This window comes from Acipenser ruthenus, chromosome 2, assembly GCF_902713425.1.
Source record: "Acipenser ruthenus chromosome 2, fAciRut3.2 maternal haplotype, whole genome shotgun sequence".
Lineage (NCBI taxonomy): Eukaryota > Metazoa > Chordata > Actinopteri > Acipenseriformes > Acipenseridae > Acipenser > Acipenser ruthenus.
Window position 1 is genome coordinate 112,088,431 of NC_081190.1, and position 24,919 is coordinate 112,113,349.

The 24,919-nt window shown below is 36.8% G+C and overlaps 1 protein-coding gene across 4 annotated transcripts in view; it reads left to right on the forward strand.

Moving 5' to 3' along the window:
- Positions 1-20,247, forward strand: part of LOC117408312 (RELT-like protein 1) — a 34,516-nt gene extending 14,269 nt beyond the window's left edge. For 2 of the 4 annotated variants that reach the window (XM_034013203.3, XM_059006481.1), the window contains exons 3-8: positions 3,995-4,069; positions 5,647-5,701; positions 10,587-10,832; positions 15,620-15,770; positions 17,367-17,403; positions 17,595-20,247. In XM_034013203.3, coding sequence (XP_033869094.1) covers positions 3,995-4,069; positions 5,647-5,701; positions 10,587-10,832; positions 15,620-15,770; positions 17,367-17,390 — 551 coding nt within the window. In that variant the 3' untranslated portion in view covers positions 17,391-17,403; positions 17,595-20,247. Of the gene's footprint in view, positions 1-3,994; positions 4,070-5,646; positions 5,702-10,586; positions 10,833-15,619; positions 15,771-17,366; positions 17,405-17,594 lie in introns of all 4 variants that reach the window. The other 2 variants (XM_034911242.2, XM_034013205.3) reach the window with 2 other exon arrangements.
- Positions 20,248-24,919: the final 4,672 nt, after the last annotated feature.

Here is a 24,919-nt window from a genome sequence, read left to right on the forward strand (position 1 = left end):
TGTATATCTTGAGAATCACTTTTAAAATTGTTTACAAACACTGCTGATTTCTTAATTTATACTGTTCTGTACACACGGTTGATATATGTCACAGTTATCCTCTTTTAAATCTTACTGAGGGCTCTTGATTTTGAATTTACAGCGATGGTGTTTACCATAAATCAGACCAAATTAAATTTGTTTGGATGATTAAGTACAAGATAAACTTCAGAGTAACTTTAATATTCTATCAAACCTCAGGTCAGGTTATTTGGTACAAAACAAAAACTAGCCAACGGACAATCTATGCATCAGGATGGAAATAACTTACAAATATCTGGAGGTTTGACACTATAGCCCCCGTGTGCGTAAAAGACATAGCTAACTTAATGAGTTTTTACCTGGTAAAATAAAATAAATACGTAACTGGATTATCAGGTTTTGTACAATCCAAATACAGTTGTGTACTTTTCAAACCAAAAAGACAAAATGGCTAAAACCTAGTTTTTGATTTTAGTCCATTACTATTGAAATACTGTTGTGTGCAGGTTAGTTTGTCAATGTGAACAGCCTAAATGAAATGCAGAGGGTAAATACTGGTAAAGAGACCAATAGTATGCTTTCAGTCAACATCATTATCAAGACATGGTTTGCAATTTAAAGCTTTCATTACAATAAAAAGTTATCGCAAAATTGTTTCTTGCAATGAGATATGAAGCTTGTCTTATTCATAATGTTGTGTAATTAGGATACACATTTAACAAACCAAAAAGCACTACTAGAGGGAAGTGGGTTGGGGTAATGCAACACTTAACATGTAGTTTAGCTTTCAACTTGTATTACTTAGGTTCCTTAAGTGCCACAACCAGATAAATCTAAACTTCATCCTTGCATATGTCATGTCACTTCACTGTAGTTATCGCTATATTTTACTACATACATGAAGTAATCTGTTGAACAACTACAGATCCAGGAATACTTTGTAATGAAAAATATTCACGAGACAAACGCGGTACATCTCTCTAGAAAGCATTCTAAATCCAATGTACCTTGGTAGTATAAGGCATGAGGATGGTTGGCAGCAGTGTGGAATAGTGGTTAGGGCTCTGGATTCTTGACCGGAGGGTCGTGGGTTCAATCCCAGGTGGGGGACACTGCTGCTGTACCCTTGAGCAAGGTACTTTACCTAGATTGCTCCAGTTAAAACCAAACTGTATAAATGGGTAATTGTATGTAAAAAATAATTTGATATCTTGTAACAATTGTAAGTCGCCCTGGATAAGGGCGTCTGCTAAGAAATAAATAATAATAATAATAATAATAATAATAATTGTAAATATTGCCTTTGGGATGTTACATACAGGAGGACTGAAGTCATGCAAGGAAACAGGCATGTGTGCAACAGTGCATATAAAATGCTCAAACTGGTCTGACAGCAGTTACAGCAGTCAGGCTATAGTGCCGGGGAGGAAAGGCAAACCGCTCATCAGCAACAAGATTAATTCTCACACCGAGACCTGTGAATGTACAGGGCTTCCATTGACCCAAGGGATATGCACATAGAGAACGAGTTGATTGTGCCTTGTTAGTACTGTGCATTTAGATGCATTAATGTCTACAGGAATATCCAGGGAAGTATTGAATGTGTCCTTTGCAGAAGAAATGAAATATTATTCAGTCTCTCTATTTGAAATGTTCTTCTTGCTTCTCATTTAGGTACCCTGAAACTTTAATTTACTAATAAACGATGAGGTCAGGAATAAGAATATATATATATATATATATATATATATATATATATATATATATTAGGACTGTCAAGCGATTAAAAAAAAAAAAGTATCACGATTTAATCTTGACATTAAACATTTTATTCATAGTTAATCTTGGTTCTCGCATATTTAGTTGCTGCAATTACCACACCCATCTCATTTAAATTATTATTATTATTATTATTATTATTATTATTATTATTATTATTATAATCCAAAAAACAACCCAGCATAAGAACCCTGTTTTCCTATTTTTGGATCCTGTTTGTTGGTCCCGCTTTATAGTTTCATATTCATTTACAATCCAGCATTTGTTGTTAAATTGTTTGAACTATCTGCTAAATCATAATGGAGTCAGATTATTACTCACCTTTCTACAAACTAAATGATCAGTTTCCTTTACTCATAAACCGTTTAATGAAACACATCCGTTTATAAAACAAAACATTCACTGAGTAATGGTTATATCCTCCATAACTGTAAATCATATTGTTTAAAATAGATGTGGTTGTTGAAATAAAACAAAGCTACAATGTTAACGGGTCTGCAGTCGGTAGCTATCCACTTTGCATCAGCACTGGTTATAGTATCGTACTTAGCTTGATTCATGGGTTTGCAGCGATCCTGAATTTCTAAGAGAGTACTCTGTCGAAACTGATGGGTTTCATTTGTTGTTGTATTGTTGTTGTCTGTAGCAAAAGAACTACTAGAAAGTGTATTTTGAGAAGTGAAAGCATGTTTAGCAGCACGCAGGTGGTACAGTAGACTAGATGCACTTCTGTGATACTGGAACTCACTTTGGCGAGATACAAGTAACCCTCTTTCTAGCTAATGAATCAGAAAGTTTAAAAAAAAAAAAAAGAAAGTCCCATTCACAAGTCCTTCAGCTTGAGTGCGGTGCTACATAATGCGGTTTTATATTCAAACGATGTCTACACTCATTCAATCGTGGCATGCACTGGAGTGTATTAAAATGGTGCTGCAGGAAATTAAGTACGGTGTGCTAAGAGGGTCAAGACAGAGTGCAATTAATGTGCGTTTTAAAAAAAAATAAATTCCAAAAAAATTAACGGGTGTATATATATATATATATATAAAAATGTTCAAACAATTTAACATTTAGCTTTGAAAAGTTGTGAAAGTTTTTTTATACCAGAGACCTCAAATATGCTGGATTGTGATGACCAATTTTATACCGCTGGTAGAAACCCCACTACTGTACGTTTTTCTAGACCTAGTAGAGACTGTCACACATTCAATGTCACACTTCACATTTTTCTATACACTGTGTCTGTCTGTTCATCCTTCCATCTGTGTGTCACACTTATTTTCTATTTATATGTACATCTATCTTGAGGTCATTAATATACTGTATCATGATTCATGCTTACCTAATGACATCTACTGTAGGTCTTAAACAGATTTCACGAAATGATTCATTGCCTTTTCTTACGCTATACTTTTCTGTAAATACTGTTGATGTGTCTTTAACTTCATTGTAGTCTAATTGTGAATTTACATTTTATCTGTCTTACTCATTTTTTTTATATCTGTGTTTTATAGAAATGTTTTCATATATGTGAATAAGATGATAAATCTCCCTTTATTCTGATATGTATTTTCTTTTCACAAATTTATATATATATATATATATATATATATATATATATATATATATATATATATACAAAGTGTACATAACTAAGTTGCGTCTCATGGGAAAGTGATCAAAATACATCAGCAAGTGCCAGCAGTGCATGGGTAGTGTTTGTAAACTAAACTAGTAACAAGTAAGATATTGTATTCAGTAACTATAACACACTCCTGAGATTAAACTGGGTTTGTTTTGATTGTATGTCTGTTATATTGTACAGCACTTTTATTATCTAGCACAGTTCATTTAAAGAAAAGGCACTTTTCAATTATTAGCTGGTCTCTGTATTCATGTATTGCTTAATTAATTTCTAGACAAAAGGACTATACAACAATATATGTATATGTATATTCTGTATGGATGTGTGTTAATGTAGATACATACTATAAATTGACAATATTTTCCACAAATTATTACTTTTTAAAACCCCACCAAGTGTGACCTATTAGTTACAAATAAAAAAAGTTGTAAAGGGACCTGCTTCTTGTTAAAACGACCTGTTGATGGTTTTGATCTACAAAGGAAAAGATTCCAGGTTTGTGCTATTGTTTTAATGAATCTAAGTTTCTGATATTTCTTGTTTTTACAGAGATGAATGATACCTTTAGTGAGTGCAACGCTGATACGGTTGGCCAAATTGTGCATTACATCATGAAAAATGAAGGTAAGTTAAAGGGATTTTCAGAAGCCATTATGTGCTAGTAGATCATTTGGAAATTGGGGTTGTTATTTTCTTTTTTTTTAATTAATTGAAACTATAAAACTATTAAGCACCCCACGTAAGGGGAGTTGCCAACCCACGAAAACAGACACCGATGCACCAACTACTGGTGCTGTGCCATCTCATGTGGTGCTTAGGTGGTACAGCTTTCAATGCAATGCCCATCTTCATTGTCCTCATTGGTGGGGTTCAAATTAAATCGCAGGCATTGTCCATTGGCAGTAAATGGATAACATTTGGAACACCACAGCTGTTTATCAAAATATTTTAGGTATATCTAAGGGTACCTGCGATAGTAAGCAAGGGGCCTGAATGGGGTTGTTCGTCTTTGCTAAAAAAAAAACAACGCTAACATCTAGGGGTATCGCTGTGCTTTTTAGATGTCTTGCTCATTAAATAAATTTGCATATAGGTCTTGTTAGAAGGGACAATTCTCTCTTCAGAATTAACAAATATTCAATAAGGAAGCAGTCCAAGTGGGGTAAAACAGGGAAACAAATGTCTCAACCCCCAAGAAAAACAATCCAGCAGCGGCCATTGAAGGTTTGAGTCGCATTACAGATACGCATTGTGTTTGATGCCTTATTGTGAATATGTTAGAAGACTGTGCAAGCAGCAGTGATCAGCAGGCCTGTAGTTAAGGAGCCAGTGGCTTTCTATCAGGTCTAGCTGTCAATGTGGTTCTTAATGTCACAACTAGCAGCAACTGTAAACCAGTTTGAATGTTTCAGAGCAATTAGAAGCAGCATCAGCATCAGATCTGGATGTGTAATGCTGGCAGATTGAATAGCATATTCATGATAACTGAAACAGCCACAGCTGTATATTTATTAAATAATAAAACAAAAGATTTAAACAAAACACAAAGAAAAGGGCACTCTGGTCAAAGTAAAAAATAACACAAACAATTATAAATCTTATTCTAAAAAGGAGTACCTTGTTCGCTGGTTTGGTAGCATTCGCTCTTTACTATCCTTCTCCATACAACTCTCTGTACTCTCCCTCTGTCTGAGCCTGGAATGGGTCTTTTATACTGTGGCTGGAGCCTTAATTACCCATTAGACAATTACCTTATTAAGGCTCAAGCCACATTCCCACGAGCTTCACTGGGATGGGGATTGATTTAAGCTACACTTTACGAGACCTCAAACAATAAATAATAATAATACACAAATATTAATAACAGATGAATAATAAAAGTAGCAGGCACCTTGCAACAGATTGCATTAGTATGACGGTTAGCAGTTACTTAGAACACCGTGACCAATGTAATGGAAAGTTAATGGAACTTGGTACAGTATGAAAGCAATTGTATTTTATAGTATTCTCATGTATTGTGGAGTAATGTATGGCAAAGCAACGACAATTGGACACATTTGGTTTATGAAATGAACCAAAACAGAAACATAAATGGCCACACACAAGAAGAGCCACAGAGCACAGTATAAAAACATAAACTGTAGTTTACTCTGTTGGTTTCTTTCTGTCTGTAATGCATTTGTGTTTACTTCCCTTAACAGCGAATTCAGAAGCTTTAAAGGCCATGGTACAGGATAGCAGTATAGACCCTGACAGGTAAGTCATGGTACTCTGTATCTGGGGGGCAGTTAGTTTGCCTAAGTGATGTTTTTCATAAAATGTGAAGGTGAATTCTTTATCCTGTGTGAGAACTGGCCTGTAATGTTATGAAGTCTTATTTCCCCTTTAAGAAACCTTATTACTGGCTTAATGTAAGTCAGTAGCCTATGGATTGCAAAGCTCCCATCTTTTAAAGGACAGAGTGTACAAATACCTGTCCAGAAAATTTTATGAATCAGCATTTTAAATAATAATAATAATAATCCTTTATTTTTATATAGTGCCTTTCATAGTGGACCACAAAGCACTTTACAGAGGTTTAAATTGTTGAGAGTAAAACTTGTAGAATGCTAATAATATTATTATTATTATTATTATTATTATTATTATTAGCATTCTACAAGTTGTATTATTATTATTATTATTATTATTATTATTATTATTATTATTTAAGGTTGTGCTTGAGGAATCTAAAACATGGCATGCACGTTAGTTGTAGACCTAAAATACTAGAGCTTCTTTTCTCCTTACATTCCTATCCAAAGGCAGCAGAAAACAATAACTGTCATATCAAATATAATCGAGGAATCCTTACAGTATTTATAATTCTGTACCAGAAAAACAGGTTACATTGTTGCCTTTATTTAGGACGAATCCAAGCTTTCATATTGATGTTGAGGCTCTTTGTTGAAAAGAATATTAGGATTTATGTTTATTCCTAAAGATTCCACAAGGTGGCACTCTTTCCATTCTGTTATGAAAATAAGCTTGTATCTGTCTTTTCTGTTTAATTCCAAAAATGCTCACGCCTGACATACAGCAAATGTATTATTTTGTAATACAACTTTTCCTGTAATATTTAATAATGTATTTATTTTTGAGTAAAAGTAAACCATATTATTTAATGTGATAAATAAAGCTGCAATTGCCCTCTTGTATTGGCAATGATATAACTGATAACAGTAACTGCTATTTTTATTATGGCCACTCATAAGTGTCAGTGTCCATTATAGTCATCTATTAACATTGAAGATGATGCTGCAATAACATGTGTACATTTTGATAGAAATTCAGATACAACCAAGCAGTTGTCAAATCAAATTTACCATCGAAAACACAGTGATCATGTTAGTGGAAGTTGGTTCTAATTTAAAGAAGTGAAAAAAACATCAATTGAAAAAACACACATTGTTTCCTGCCAGCAACCCTACATAGAGCAGTTAAGCATCATATCACCGGAGAGATTGCAGCTCCATTCTGTGCGCTACATTAGCTAAGGCAGGATAAAGATTGGTATTAAAACTAAAATTTACGGTGCGGCCTAGTTGCTTGGTGTTCCAACAAAAATTGAAGGCGGGTAGAAACTGCATTAGGTAACGCAGGTCCTTTTTTTAAAGACAAGGTCAAAGTTGCTCTTGTACAGTGTGCTTGGAGATTCACATTTAAAAAACAATAACGCAACATATAAATCAAATATAAATGGGCATTATGTCATACCAAAGTACACCAAACACATAGAATTAAATACAGAGTAAAACACGTCTGATACTGCCCCTCTACATTAAATACAGAGTAAAACACTTCTGATACTGCCCCTCTACTTTAAATACAGAGTAAAACACGTCTGATACTGCCCCTCTACATTAAATACAGAGTAAAACACGTCTGATACTGCCCCTCTACTTTAAATACAGAGTAAAACACGTCTGATACTGCCCCTCTACATTAAATACAGAGTAAAACACGTCTGATACTGCCCCTCTACATTAAATACAGAGTAAAACACGTCTGATACTGCCCCTCTACATTAAATACAGAGTAAAACACGTCTGATACTGCCCCTCTACATTAAATACAGAGTAAAACACTTCTGATACTGCCCCTCTACTTTAAATACAGAGTAAAACACGTCTGATACTGCCCCTCTACATTAAATACAGAGTAAAACACGTCTGATACTGCCCCTCTACATTAAATACAGAGTAAAACACGTCTGATACTGCCCCTCTACATTAAATACAGAGTAAAACACGTCTGATACTGCCCCTCTACATTAAATACAGAGTAAAACACGTCTGATACTGCCCCTCTACTTTAAATACAGAGTAAAACACGTCTGATACTGCCCCTCTACATTAAATACAGAGTAAAACACGTCTGATACTGCCCCTCTACATTAAATACAGAGTAAAACACGTCTGATACTGCCCCTCTACATTAAATACAGAGTAAAACACGTCTGATACTGCCCCTCTACATTAAATACAGAGTAAAACACGTCTGATACTGCCCCTCTACATTAAATACAGAGTAAAACACGTCTGATACTGCCCCTCTACATTACGTCATTCTGTATCGCATCATTTCTGGGTCGTGACCAAATCCCTATTGAAAAGGTGTGTTATCCTCTACAATCTGAATATGGAATCTGGCATGTTCTGTCAGTCTTGTCTGTCTAAAACCAATGGAAACCTGACTGTGTAATCTGGCATCAAGTCCCACTTTATAATCAAGCACATTGTGAAATACGCACATGTCCTGTGGGTATGGTATATCTGCAGGAATATGCTTGTTTACCATATTGTTTACCAACATTAAAATTAATACAATTCTTGAATTACAGTATACCTGTACATTACGCCTGCTGTACATCTCTACTGTAATAGAGTATTCCAGAGTTTGTGGATACAGATTTGTTTTTCTGACATACTTTTCTGGTTAGACAGGTTTCACCGTACACTATTAGATGCTACACATTCTGTAATAAGTTTTACGAATGCTCTGTTGCTGAGTGACTGTGAGTAACATAATTTTCACTTTGTAGGCTTTAAAAATGTTTTTTTTTTTTTTTTAATATTAACATATTTAGCTGAGATAGTAATTGTTAATGGTTTAATTATTATTATTATTATTATTATTATTATTATTATTATTATTATCATTATTATTAATTGGTCGTTTAGCAGACGCTTTTTATCCAAAGCGACTTACAGAGACTAGGGGGTGAACTACGCATCACAACTGCTGCTGCAGAGTCACTTACAATAGGACCTCGTTTGTTTTACATCTCATCCGAAGGTCGGAGCACAAGGAGGTTAAGTGACTTGCTCAGGGTCAGGGTCACTCACAGTGAGTCAGTGGGATTGAACCTGGAACCTACAGGTATTAATTTAATAAGTATTGGAACATTCAACCTGTATACTTTCATCTTTAGCCACAACATAATATAGGAAGCAAATACTCAACACAAGCTGGTTTATTTAAAACTTTTTCTGCATAATGCATAACTAAATGCATTTAATATTGTCACGCATTCCAGAGTCAGCAACACACATGCAATGTATCCTGTCATGTAATAGGATACATTAAACCACCTGCAGGAGGCCTATGAGAGCATTCATGTTCTTAAAATTAAAATCACATCTTTTTGTCCCCTTTCCAATAAATAAGTAAATATATAAAAAAATCTACCGGCATATGTTTATCTTTTTTTTTTTTTTTAATGTTCTTGGGAGTAGCTATTATTATTTGAAAATTATTTTATTATTTATTTCTTAGCAGACGCCCTTATCCAGGGCGACTTACAGTTGTTACAAGATATCATATTATTTTTACATACAATTACCCATTTACTGGAGCAATCTAGGTAAAGTACCTTGCTCAAGGTTACAGCAGCAGTGTCCCCCATCTGGGATTGAACCCACGACCCTCCGGTCAAGAGTCCAGAGCCCTAACCACTACTCCAAATTGCTGTAAAAGCAATCTAGTCTGTACCCTACATGCAACAGTAGGTGCTTCTGTATACTTCTAAATACTTTACACACATATCTGGAGGTGATGCTTCACTTAATAAATTGGAAAAATACATGTTTTCTACCCTTCTGTTGTCTCTATGCTCCCAACTTCATTTCCCTCTGAAAAGGTCAAACATCCCTGCGTTGTATTGCTTTTCCTTTTTAGCGGCGCCTGAGGTTTCAGGAATTGTTTGATTTCATGCTGTGTAAGACAAACTGCAAACTGAACGATGTCTGCAGCTTCTCACAATGATCTGCCTTCACTTTAGATTGAATCTACCCCCTGGTGTGAGAAGCCTGTATTGTTCATAGACTGCTGTCAGCAGACACATTCATAGCTGGCAAGGCTTAACTGGTAGATTTTCAAGACCACAGCTTTAAAGTGCAGTTTTGAAAGAAGCACAAGTTACAGCAAACATGCATTTTCATTTTAAAACGTGACACTTGGTACGACACTTGGTAAGGACAGTTCTCAATGTGAACGGCTTCACTTCCTAGATTATTTAATCTCAGCCTTTGGACATAGCATCCTATTACATTTTGTGCAATTATTTTCTATATTTAACTACGTGGTAGTGTTAAAATACAAGGCTCTCGTGTAGTCAAGAGTTTGAGAATGGGTGGGGGGATCTGGGACTTCAAAGCAGCTAGTGTTTGTACTATGAGATTAGTCCAGGGTCAGACCCACTTCAACTCTCATATGTAGTTTGACAGTGTTTTTAAAGTTATCTGTTTCAAATTGACTTTACTAATCCTTGTACACTGTTTGTTAGGTTTGAGGAACTTGGCTAAGTTAACAGTTTCATTTATACTATTGGTTCACTCACCTATGGCTCTTCAGTCTGCTCTAAACTAGGACCTTGTTCCAGTTAGGTCCCTAATTCACAGTTTAGCTGAACCCAGGTGTTCAGTTAAGCAAAGAACTCGATTCTAAAAACCATCCCAATTTGGAACTCTTAAGATCTTGACCTGCCAGTATTTGCAGACCCGTTAAAATAGCAATATACAAAAAATATACAAATTCTTAAATAAAAAATCATGTTTTTGAAAATATGAAACTATGTTTCTGTCTTCTTCTTTTTCAACAGTCCTACAACTCCAAATAGTCCAATTATTCAAGTTACCCCAAGCACACCGTTGCCACTTAGACGAGGTTCCACACCTGTTAAGCATACCTGTCAAAGCAACCACCTGCACACAATCGGTGGGATGGCTGAGAGGAGCGTCTGCTCGCGCTGCAACCACAAGAAATGGCCTTTAATATGGCAGGGCAACAAGGCAAGAGACTTAAAGAGGATTCACCGTGGAGAGATCATTGTGCTCTCTGTGGGGAGGTAAGTTTCATTTTCACTTCCCTGAGTGCTTCAGTGGCTCAGCAGCAACCCTTTATCTGTTCATCCACAGAAAGGGCAGAAAGGAGGGAGCGAAGGAAAAGGGCAGAAATGGCAAGTTGCTTTGTCTATTGATCAACAAGGCTATAGCCATCTATGAAGTTAAAATCATATTAATAAGTATTATTTAGGCTCTCTTACATGTTGCTTTGTCAAAAAATCAAATGCATTTCATCCCTCGTTGTGTGCATCCCGCTGATAGCTAGAGCCTCTGTGCTCTTCAAAATCTTGTACTGTCATTGCAGATACCGCGACACCACATGGCTCAGTTCATACCAGCATAGCTGAGTTAGTTAAACGTGTTCAAATGGCTTCGAAACGACCAAGGCTTATTAGCTACTTTTTTACAAGGTGAGGCAAAGTAATAATGTTGATTAGAAAGAAGTACATACCAGCCTAATAACAAGGAATAATAGATTCTGTTGGTAGCCCGCAGTTTAGCGAACCCAGCTTATTAATATTCAAATCCTAAACCACTTAGTAGAAGCTGCTTGTAAACAGCAGTTTGTCGGATCCAGTTTTTAAATATTCTAACAGTAATTTAGAGGCCCCAGGTTGTGAATATTATGATGTCATTTTAGTAGGGGTTTGAGGGCTTGTCCCTGATAGCGATCATCACTGTGGTCATAGGAATGTATACAGTGATAGAAAAATATTTGAGCTTGTTTTGCTATTGTCATTTTTCCATGATTAAGAAACTGAGATGGTTTAATGACACGAATTACAACATTAAAAGCAGGCAGAGCACTCCGTAATAAAAGCCAAAAATCAGTTTTATGCAATTCACCAGCGTATGCAATTATCAGTAACATATACAGTGTAACACATGTAATTGTATACCTGATAATTGCATACAATTGTGAAGTACATTTCTTTTGAAATTGTATCTTCCTTATTCTGGTTAAACTGTTAGGCACATGGGATATGCAATTTACAGGAATCTACCGCATGTGCATTTTCATAAGAAATGTGCTTCAGTTTTTTTAAAAGTTATTTGGAATGCACTGTACTTGTATACATAAACCTCTAAAATTAACCTACTGTAATATTATATTGGCACACCACGGCTAAATTGTAAAATAAATAAATAAAAAAAACTCTAAATGAGGTCTGTTTTTTCACTGAATGGCACAACACTTCAACACTACTCTTAGAACTAAATTAATTTCCTCTGCAACAGGATCAGGCCCCCACCTACACCCCTCATTTAAATTCCAAATTCCGATCAGTCAAAGTAGATCTAAAGTCTGGAGAAATTCCATAGAAATCAGAGGTCGCAGCTGCCAACTGGCATGATGCCACTGCACATCCGCCATCTTAGTAAAGGAAGGACTTGCACGTTGTGAATAAATCTTAGGGAACAAAATGTTTTCAGACAGAAAAATCCTCTAAAATTAAAAATGTACCTTTTAAAAAAACCTCTTCCCATTTCTTCCCTCCAGACTGCAGGAACGTGAAACCTCTGATCTGGCATCACTGTAAGAGAGATACTTGAAGGTTTATTTCAGACAGTGTGTGATGACACTGGTAGTTGAGATGAGGGTTGTGTCGAGTTCATTGGGCTGTGGTTTGCAAGGAGACTCGCAGCTGGCCAATTTACACAACATCATGTGCATCTGATTTTACAGTAAATGTAGCCACTTTTCCTGTGACTGCTGGCATCAAATATCTGCAAAATGTCTGATTCTGGAGAGATCAATCTCATCTCTGTGACAGTGCAGCAGGGCAAGAACACAAAGCCGACCTACATGGAAGATCTTGTCACAACACTGACTAGCCTATATACGAAATACAAATAAGTAGCTTTTTCTTTGCAACATTCAAATTCAATATAAAAGATTACAAGAAAATATAAAATGTTGCAATGCCACAATAGTTGTTGTAGACATTATACTTAGTTTTACGTTTCACTGCATTTCCTGAATGAGAGGACTTATATCTCTGTATATATTTGCTGTGTCACAGCACTTTACAAAACCACTCAGGTCCTGCATATTTAAAACCTCAGGTACTCAATTCTGGAATAGTTGTGGCAGGGTTGAAGCCTGCCCCTGTAAAAGATAGTTTTGTTTCATTATAAATATGGCAACCTTTTTTTAATTGATTTTTATTGATAATTTTATGTACAGATCAATAATACAGTATATGCACAACACTGTTACATGTCTTATTAGCCAAAAAGAAGGGGAAAAACATGTACATATATACATCCTCCTTTTTTCTACATGCATTTTACTGTCAGATACATTTGAATTGTATTTTGTACCCCCCCTCCCCTACCAGACTGTTCAAGTCACATTTAACATTCACTACGTATATTCCATTAACTATTGTTAATCACGAGGAGAAATGAGCCCCATACCTCCTCAAATGGTTCCTTCTTGTCATTGACCCTGTATATGAGCCTCCATAAGAAGCAGTTAAACAAGGACTTTGTGCCACTCTGCATATTTGGGAGGATCTTTATCCTTCCACTGTCTCAGTATAATTCTTTCGGCTGTGGTTATAGCTACCGCTATCCATTTAACCTGATCATCATTCAAACTACCAGCTGTGTTTTTATTTAAAAGGCATAATGCTGGGTTCAGCAGTATTGTAGTTCCAATTACTTCCCCAATTTGCTGAATAACCTCCTGCCAGAAATGTTTTAATTTATCACATCCCGCAAACATATGCAGAATGCCACCTGTTTCCCCCAGGCACCTCCAATGCATCTTATAATCCCTCAATCCCAGCCTATTCATTTTAGGGATACACTAGGGATACGATTGCTGGTACCCTAGTGGCGGCCACCAACCACTGCAACTGCCTGTTTGTTAATAAAGCCTGGACGTCTGAGCGGCGTTTCTCAGCGGATACTGTTAACTAAACTTTTGTATTTAAATAAACAGCATAAAATAATCTCCTCGTATCTTTTTTTCTTCCATTATAAAAACTTTAGTGGGGTGGGGGGGTGGGGGAGCATGGGCTTCGGTGGTTTTTCATGGCTGGCTCAATCTATCTGATTTTATTAAGCATCCCTGTACAGGGTAGCTTGTATGAGTTTGTCAACCTGCCACCACGACCACCACAGCTACTACTGCTAACGTCTTCTAAACAATTAAAGCTGGGGACTACTTAATTTCATTGTTTTGACACTACACTTACTAACTGGTCCTTTGATCTGTGACCTTATATAGCTGCCATATTGGGGTCATGTGACTTTGGTTTCTGAATGATAAAGACTAGGAGAACTGCCACTGCCACTGTGTAACTCGCTTGTACCTCAGAAACCATTTGAAGTAGTGACTTCATATTTTCAGGGCTGTATAAACCCTTCATGCTAAACGTGTTGGTGACCATGAATCTGAACTCTGACCTAATATGTCTGCCATATTGAAGTCATGTGGCTTTTAAAGTTACAGCGGCTCAGAGACAGTACACCTTGAGTTACTGTCTATCATTTGTACACAGCTGTATTCTTTGATTTCTTACTTAACCCATTAAGTGCCATAGTTCTCATTTGAGGACAGGCTACTTTGTCATTTTTTGGAACATTTTTAACTGGCATCTACCTGTTATTTTCTCTTTGTTATGATAACATTCTCCAATTTTGTTAACCGCAAAAGTTAAGTGTAAATGTAATGTATCAAACTACACAAATTCAGCTTGTGTTCTGATTTGTTTCAAAGTGGTTTAAGTCCCATTACTGGTGTTGTCCTGCAAAAATGTCACTGCTGGTCAAATCGATGACACAGACCACATGCGTTGGCATAGGGTGACTAACACAATGTAAATTATGAAATAGCACTCTGCTCGCTTTGTGGGGCATCACATGAGATAAATATAAACACTTAAGTGGCAGACGGGAAAACAAGGACCCCTCTATAGACAACCAAGGGTAAGGGAGCCAGATGTTTCCCCTGCAGCTGAGGAAGCAGGCCCTGTCACATTGCTTGAAGAAAGTGTCTGAAGAAAGATGAACCCTTGCAAGCATGAATGGTTTTATATGAAGAAGACTGAAGACACATGTTTGGAATTGAGCTGAGATCCCAATAGTCCAGAGTTGTGTAGGGTTAACAGTAAGGTTGAATAATGCAGTGTTGAAACAAAAAAACAAAAAAGGAAGTCGTAGCAAAAGCATACAACAAGAATGCCCTGTGTTAATATTAGGGAAATGAAACCCTTACATAAATCCCTGTAAAAAGTCATGCTAAAGGCTGGTTTCTCAGATCCTAATTAGCACTAATCTTGAACTACCTAATATTACCTTAGGTAAGTCTCACTTAGGAGACTTAGGAGTGATTTTTCTTAAAAAAATTTTTTAGGTGATGCAAAACCTTTGGCCAGAGCTGTACAGTAAAATGCTAACTGGTATATACTGTATAAGGCCAACTGATAATATTGATGGAAATTAGTTTGTGGATCTAAATGCAGTTGCAGCAAGAACATTAAATTAAACTATGTAGTGCCTCTCTCTCAGCCACTCAGGTAACACATACATTATTTACACAGTCAGCATATTATATGCTATACCAATAACAATTCAGACCAAAATATTGTTGAATGGGTTCATGCAGACATATATCAGTTTTAAAAGAACAATGTGTTCTTATTTTTGAGGATTTTTATAAAACTACATTTAGCTGATAATTGCCTGAGAGTAGCTTTGTAGTTTAAAATACAGGCTACTGTGTTCTAAATTGTGTTCTTCATCCTAAATAACAAGTATATATTTTGCTTTTTTTCAGGTTCCGAGTAACAAAGGCAGAGAACAGATCCAATCCAAAGGCAAGAAAGAGTCTGATTTCCGAATCCCAGGATGGAATGGGTTCCAATGGGGAAGTCCCTGCCACCCCTACACAAGAGGAATCAAAGAGCAGGGCTGCCTCTGAGTCACAGGTAAGGAGGGAGGCATTTAACATTCTCTTTTTAGCATAAAAACTTGCTTGCAAGTCCCTTGTCACTTTTCTGAAGTGTTCAGTCTTCCAGGACTTCCAAGAAAATTCCTAAGTCAATGAGAAGACTGTATTAAGCATTGGTCATTACACCTTCAAAGAGCAGGCTTCATGTGCATTTGTGATATGTCAATTGGAAACAAAGCACAATTGCTGACAACATACTTAAGAACTTAGTTTCCACTGGATAACAATACTGGAAGCTAAACACCCAAAGCCTACAATGAGTTGCTGGTCTCCACCCATGGGTGCGCCTTGCTGCACAAAAGGAGTCAGTAGTGGCTATCAAGTTCAATGCCTTGATTGAGTCATCCTCCTAATCACATGTTAATGGGCATGTCTGTCAGTACTTGCTCTTTTTTAAATCCAGTTAACCACTAGCCATGTGGAGAAGGCCGATATGGATTCCTATGTGCAGCAAGGGGTAGCAATGACAGGCACTCTGATTTGCAATATCTTATGGGACTTACCTGCTTCTTTTAGTCCTTCGTTCTGTACTTAATCAGGCTCTTGCTAGTACGGTACTATCTGCAGATCCTCTCTGAGTAACAAGGGCAACCACAAAAGACAGGAAACAAAGTATCTTGATCAGCTGTTCCCCCAACTTTAGAATGCCAGAGAGTGCTGCTTTCTTATGCTGCATATTTCAACAAAAGTTTTTAAACTGTATTATTTTAAGTGTTCTTAGATATATTCTTCATTTTATAACCCCCAAAATCATACTTATGAATGATTTCACTTTTAAGACGAGTACTGACGTCCCCGGACCACACAGCTGACAGATACTTGGGTGCAAGCGCTGCGGCCCGTTTTTATTCACAAAAACAATAAAATAAATATTTAAACAAAAACACTGCTCACAGAGCAAAATAAAAGGTTTAAATGAAAACAAATCTCAAACACAAATCCAGCAAACAAATACTTTGTTGGTCTGCCCAGCACTAGTAGCACTTGCTTTTTCTTTTTACTTTCTGTTTCATTTTTCCCGTCTCTCTCACACCCACACACCTCGAACATAGAAACAGACCTTATATATGTGGCCATCTCCGAATCAACACCAAATTAATTAATTTGGAGACAGCCACATTCTGCACTGTCATTATTACTGTTGTCTGTACTAACCACAGTTAGTACGCTACTTTAGTTTGCTGCAGTTGACAACACCTCATTGCACGAACAGATATCATAAGAAACGTATTAACGAAGGCCATCTACTTCGCGTTAATTGAGTTTCTACCAGAAACTGATACGGAGAAGCAACTGCATGTGGTTTACGTTTGATGAAAAATTCCATGCCTTGACAGAAGTGTAAAACGTGACTGTAAACTGTATATATGCCAGTCGGACGTACATTTGAATTTGATATCTATATAGTAGGAACAGCTATTCAGCATCTGTCCAAAGTACTTTGGATTCAATAAAATGATCCAGTCATTGAAAGTACTTTATATGATCTTGTTTCTTTCATTCAGATTTGTATTGATGTGCAGTGTTGATAATTCCAGCTCTCCTTGACTTGTCTATTCTCTTTGAATTGTAGGAACAAAGTAATACAGACCTGTGATGCTGTTTATAAGGTAGGTTTCTGACATGGTTAAAGTGCTATTGAGAACTTAATAAATACTTTTAGAATGGGCATCCTTACATCTATCCAATGCACTGGGATCACTGTGTACAGTCTAAATGCTTAACAGAGAACAATGTTTATTGGTTTGCATATCAAGTTGTTGTTTCATGGAAAGACTTAACAAAATGTCTTTTTGTGCAGGGCTTGTATCATCATTAAAATGGTGGAAAGAGTGGCCTCTCTGCTAAGAAACGATAGCAACAGTATCCTACCCTGTAATACATGTTTTGGCATATAGATGTAGGAATCTAGGATTTTAATTTTGTACATTTTTTTGTGTCTACTTTTATACAAGTTTGCAATACTTCTAAATTATATAAAAGCCTTAAACCTTTGCCTTACACGGTGTCACCAAAGAATTGAGGGCTTCTTTTAGTGCTCAATCCTGCAATAGTGGTGCTCCAGACGCTTCAAAGATGTTATGAAAATAACACTGAATATTCCCTGCCAACCTAAACAGCAGGATGTATTTTTTTTAAATTCTGTGCCTGGTGGCGGTGTTGCCATTATTTGTCTCTCCACGCAAACATTGTTTAGCATATATACTTATTGTGCACACCTGTTGCAACAAGAAAGCAAATGAAGTTTAACGTTTTTTTTGTACTGTCAGCGTTATTATTCTTTTGTCTCCTTTGTGTCTGTCAAATACTTGCATTGCTAGTTTGCCTTTTATTTCCGTGTCTTCTCCTCAAGTACCCCAGCCCTCCCTACCTGCTGTAAAGCATTCAGATTTTAACAAATTCAATGAAAACTAAAAGGCTTGTGTGTGACTGTGCAATCTGTAATCAACACATCAAGTGCTTTCTGCTGTATGCGAGCACTGCAGCAACGGCATTACATTTTCGCATAGATTTTACACGAAATTCTTATCAGTCAAAATGTCCCTTTTAAAGTGCATTGTATGTTTATGACGTTGTCGGCAGAGGAGACTGAAGAGAAATCTGTGAATGTTGCAGAAGTAATCATCATTATTACTTCTTAACATTAAATACTGTATCAAGTGAAGAAATTAGGAGCTCAAACTGCAAAATAAAAACAAGTGTTGTTTTCGTTTTAAAACAGGTGTTCTTGCCTTTGTGTGTTGTTTACAGTTGGTCAGTTTGGTGCTGTTCTTCTCTGCTGTTGGTCCTATCACTAGTTTTTAAGATAACAACTAAAAGAGGTAAAGCACTCGTGGAACTTTCAGAACATGAAATAAAAATGAATATACTGGAAAACTGCGCCAAAACAACTTTCACAGATGAAAATGTTATTTACTGTCCATTTTGCCTTTTGAGTAAAATGTAAAATGTTTGTTGTGTTTTATTTCTTTTCTGTTTTTTTCTGTACTAGCTTTATATTGCATACAATACTGTTTTTAACTGCTCAGGTTTACAGTAATTCAACAATGACACTACTTGAACACACATTTTGTGTGACAACTGTGTAAAGGATAAGGAGAAATCTGTTGTCCACATTATGTGAATTTCTAAAGTAAGCAATATGTTAATAATTCTGTAATAAATAAAATGTACTTCTTACTTAATAGAAACTCTTTTTCCTTTACCCAATGCTGCCAGTTTCACATTTTGATATTATATAGCTATTATAAGTGTTTAACTTTTTAATATATATACCCAATATCCATTTGTATGTGGCTATTGATATTTGATGTATCTGTATCTGGATAAATTAAAATACAGACAGCAATGTATTTATATAGGTAAACTACATATTGGGTAATAAATATATTTGGAAACGAAAGCTGTGAAAACTCATGTACAGTCAATCTTAACATTTATATTGTTTTGCTTGTCTTTTTTTTCTGTGCAAACTTTAACATGCACCTTTATCGAACAGAAAAAAAAATGTTGAGGCATTAAAAGAAATAAAGCACCATGTGTTTGATTCAATTCAATGAAAGGTAGATGGGGAGTTATTTAGGGGGATGTTAAGAATATAACCCTGGGGTTGTTGCATGTGGCTCCTTTAGTCCTTTCTTGTCCGTTCATTGAATTGAACAGAGCCTTGTTCCAAACAGGTCTTTATGTATTGTTTTCTAGCTGAACTTAGTAATTGAAGACCTGGATTAGAATGGATAAATATGTCTGCGTTATTGAAACTTAGCCATGCAAAATCTCACCATTCCCTTGTGATGCTGACGGACAGCGAATTAATCTGAGTCAACAATCTCCCTCCCCTCCTGTGAGGGCGCTGTATAACAGGAACAGAGTGCCCCGGACTGGATGGTATGACATTTCATTCCAGGGTCAATCAGAAGTCAGCCATCCAAAAAGTGGGCAAAGCCACAATACTAAAAGTCGGTGGCTTACTGCGGTAGGCAATGTGTCAGTCATGGATTGGAAGATACAGGATTGCACTCGCTACCGAAGGGGGCGGGACTGAAGGTATATCAGGGTGCGTGGCCAAGCGATCTGTTCCTGTTAAGGTTACAGACTGACCCAGAGGGGTAAAAGAAACTGTGAGTGTTTAGTGTTGTCTTGTCTGTCTCACTAACTGTTGTTATTTGTCATTGTAGACGGCTAAATATCCGGGAGCTATCGCTGTTAAGCCAGCATCAAACCCGGACTGCACTGCACCACTATTAACTAATCACTATTAACGTGTATTCAAAACACTGCTTGCACCCGGAGCACTCACTATTGGACTGGTGACCGTGTAGGTGTTTTAAAGTGTGTGTTTGTTGTCATTGTTTCAGGACTGAACCCCATGGTTTTGACTGGCACTACACATTGTTGTGTATAGTTTGTCTTATTAGTTAAAATCTAATAAAGCTTTGTTTTCACCATTGGAACTGTTGTTGGCCTGTTATTCAGCACTGCATCACCTCTACACCTGTGCACTACTAACCACTTTGCCACAACCCTTCACTTTAAACTGGGATGTAAGATTGCTGCCCTACTGGGGTCATGTGACTATTTGGTTTCGCGATGACCTAATGGTTTGAGATACTGGCTGCATACTCGGTACACAGCTGTATTCTGTGATTCCCTAAGTTCCATTACCAGTGTTGCCTACTAAAAGTTAACCATTGTACTGTCACATTTTTTTTAAATCTCTGCCCACATCTATGATTCTTTCATTCAAGTGTTATTGTTGGTGTTGTCTAGGAAAAATGAACTGTCACAATGTGTTGAGTTTCCAGGTGTTGATTGCCACAGGCATGGGTTGTACTACTTGGCTATGAGGTTATTATTTGGTTTCCACGTTTTTCATAAAGCAATTAAGCTTTCCTGTCTTCCTGTAGATTCACCACATCTTTAACAAGGACCCCATTGTAATTGTTCAGTGGCAGTACTGTAGCTGAAGTCTGTTGCTGCAGAAGGCCAGTAGTGGCCAGTGTTTTCAATGAAAAGTACTTGAATATTTATCATTTTCACTTTTTTAATAAACACATTTGGCTAATTCCTACAGGATGGCAGTTGTGACTTGGGTGTAAGCAGTGTCTGCTACTGATTATATGGCAGCATATTTGTTTATTTATTTGTTTATTTGCATTAAATCATGCCATGTAAGACAGTTTTCAGAACATCTATCAGGACAGAATATTGTAAAACAAGCACAGAAAAGCACTTCTCAATTATGAAACCACTTATGAAATCTTTCAGGTGCTTGAATTTTGACCATCCCTTGTACAGTATAGTAGGGCAATTATAACCATTGTCACTCTTCAGTTTAAAGACCCAGTATTGGTTACTCTGTTAAACTGGTCAGAATGCTTGGTCTAAGGGGTTTTAATATGGGTGCTGCAAAAAATGCGACTTCTCTCTGTATCTGTGCAACTAGATCAACTGGTAAATTGCAGCAATAAATAAATCAATAGGAGTCAAGTGCGAGTTGACTTCACAGTTAAAGGCTTGTCGGAAGAAAAAAAAAAGCCGGCAAAGCACCTGCCGTACCTGTAGATGACATCATCATGCAGCAAAGGTTGCTCTCTGCAAATGTTTACTCATGTTTTTGACCTTTGTTAAGCTTACAATACATGTATTAATAGAATTCTATTGTAATGCATGTTGGACAAAAAACACACCTTTTGTCACACACGTACAGTACAGTAGTAAGCCTACAAAAGCCATTGCTATAGGTACACAGTAAATTGACTTTGACTCTTTATCCTGGATACGGGTGTAGTTACGACTATGCTTGATTCCTGATTCGGTTGTTCCACTTTCAGAACTACAGTACTAGAGTTCTATCCTGGAAACAACACACACTGCAACCTCTGGGGGATAAAACGCTTCAAGGGTACAAATACATGGAAAATACAGAACTCAGAGGTGCTAAACGTTGTAACGTTTTCCTTTATTACAGTGTTTTCCTCATTATTTCACAATTCAATGATTCACAAATGCAGTTAGTTCAAGGTTAGGCCATGTTGACAGTAAATCGTCATGTGTATAAGGGCCCTTCATGAATTCAAAGTCAAATAGTAAAATAACAAGGGAACACTTAATATTTTTCAGATATTCTTGTTGTTTTACAGATATTTTTTCTTAGATGAAGGCTATTTCACCTGCCACAGTGCTATAAATTCACTTAAATGTTAACGTTAGTAAACACCCTACTTGAGCCTTGTGGTCATGTGAAGCATACTTGCATCAAGCTTGTAGCATTGTGACAAGACAACTGGGCTATAAAGGTCAACAGCAGTGTGCTTGCGGTGTTTCCAATTTTAAGCAGACTGACTTGAAGACTGGGAAATCCCATAGAACTAAACAGCATACTAATCTGAAGATCCAGTTAATACAGCTAGTCTGTAGTGCAACTAATTAACCCACATTATTCCCCTCTTTATAGCATTTGTTTATACGATTTCCATTGTTTCAGTGGCTACTGTGTGTAAAATGTTAGTGGAATCCACCAATCTACACAGTGTATATACTGTAGAAATGGTGTACTTTTGCATGACAGTCTTCACAACCCTGCATGTCTGTACTCTGCTTGATAAAGGCTGTTTTGGTATTCATGCTTTCAATATATTTAGTACATGTGTTATTTTGTGCTGTCTGAACTGTCATTAAGTCTGCATACATTTGCATGGGGTATATCAAGAACATTGTTAAGCATGATGCACACGGCCGTATGGTAAAGCAGAGAATGAACCATAATAAAAACACACTAAATGCACACTTCAGTATTCCGAATATGAGTATTGCAAATAAGTATTCTGAATATGAGTATTCCAAATAAGTATTCTGAATATGCTGTTTACATGCAAGTGGAATTAAATATTCAATTATGGTTATAGGTTTACATGCAGACAGAAATAGAGAAAACGACACATTGGCCACGTGCAATGACTGGTTTAACAGGAATAATCTGATGTTGTGTCCTAAATGTAGTAATTATAATAAGCCAACACTACAGACCATCTCAGCATCATTGCACCTGTATCCCTTCAGGTATCTAGCCCCTTTCACACTGGTATGCTCTAGCCGGGTTTGCTACGCAATTTCATCTGTTCAGGCTTTCAAGATGGCGTGCTTGTTACGGACGCTTCTACCCAAATGTTGATTAGAGCAAACGTTTCTTCATCCCTGCTGCAATCTGGCTCATGGTGTGTCTCAATCAACAGAAATACGACTAAAGCAGTGTGGAGTAGTGGTTAGGGCTCTGGACTCTTGACCGGAGGGTTGTGGGTTCAATCCCCAGTGGGGGACACTGCTGTTGTACCCTTGAGCAAAGTACTTTACCTAGATTGCTCCAATAATAACCCAACTGTATAAATGGGTAATTGTATGTAAAAATAATGTGATATCTGTAAAAAATGTGAAATAATGTATTATGTGATATGTTGTAACAATTGTAAGTCGCCCTGGATATGGGCGTCTGCTAAGAAATAAATAATAATAATAATAATAAACAGAAATGCTCCTTGAAGAAGTGAAAGCTTTCACATAGTTTGTTGTTTTGTCCGCTTACAAACGCCCATCATGCATTTTATCTCGATCGACACGGGTCAAAGCGTGTCGAGCCACATCCTGAGGTGGGTCGCTTACGACCCAGGTATGTGGTTTCACACTCTGTAGAATTGTGACCCGGGTAGCCAGAACCCAGGTTGGGACCCAGGTAGCAGCGCCAGTGTGAAAGGGGCTTAATGTTCAACTCTACCAATATGTTACAAGTTGTTTGTTCGTTTCCAACGAAACATGAATCTGCTTTGCATGAGCGTTTCTCCGGTCACACATCATCTTTATGCCCTTTATACAGGAGCAAACATCCATAACTCTTTATCTTTTCTAATGTTAGATTAAAAATTGTTAAAACAATTCCGTCAGTTATTGAAAATACATCATTTGTTTTCTTTTCAAAGGCCCTGTCCACACCACATAACCGATCTCGAGAACTGTACTCAAAACCGCTCTAATTAATACAGCTCAAAGCGTCCACACTGAAGTACCGTTTCATGTTTAGTCAGGCTTAATGTGTCCACACACCATTAGAATAGTTCAGTTACAATTCCCAGCAGCGCAACGAACCGTGGAAATTAATACGATAGCATCCCACCATGCATTTTAAAATAATGTGTTATGCCCCATATTAACAGAGGTCCATATTGCATAAATGAAATATAACAAGTATTGCGGAAAAAGTAAATCCGAACACACACACAAGTAGGGCTTGAAGTTTTCAGGTTTTATTTTTAATCAGATGAAGTCCCTTTAAACAAATTGAGCTGATTCTGTTTTATAACACCGTGTAACAATTTCTTTTTTTTTTTTTGGTTCCTGTGTAGTAAATGTTATTTCCTAATTGCTTATGCCTCAAAAGTATAGAAAATGGCTATTATTCCCCACAAACTTTGCTTTTGTGACCAGGACAGTGATATTTTGAAATTTGTGTTACATAGTGTAATTAAACTCAGAAAAAGCTGTTAATTACAAAACAATCTTTGTTTTTACCTTCATATCTTGCCTGAGCCTAATTCTGATCCTCTTAATTTTATTTCAAATTACGTAATTTGTTCATCCCCGATCCTACTTTTAACTCGCATTTCATTTTTGCAGTCGCCTAATTTAACGTTGTGTTTTTGTTATTTTCCCCACTAGTTTAACAGAGATGTCCTGACATAAAAATGAATACCTAGTGCGGAGTGTACACTGATAGCAAGTCCTTCAGGCACCTGCTCTGAGTATTTCTCCAAACATACCACAAAGCATTTTGGGATATTGGAGGATACACAAAAAAATGTAGTTTGGTATTACAGCGTCCACACTTCTGATAAATCTGATGCGATCTAATTAGAACCGGACTCGAGACTACCTCCTGAGGTGGTCTGGAGTCTGGTTCTCGAGTATTGTATTAAATGCTGCGTAGTGTGGATGCAAACCCTATTTAGCACTTTTAAGCCGGCTTAAATGCAACTAATACGGTTTAAAGGCATCGTGTGGACAGGGCCAAACTTTCTTGTGGTAGTGAATGCAGATGCTTGTGTTGAAATGAAACCATTTTTTCTGTCCTTGAAA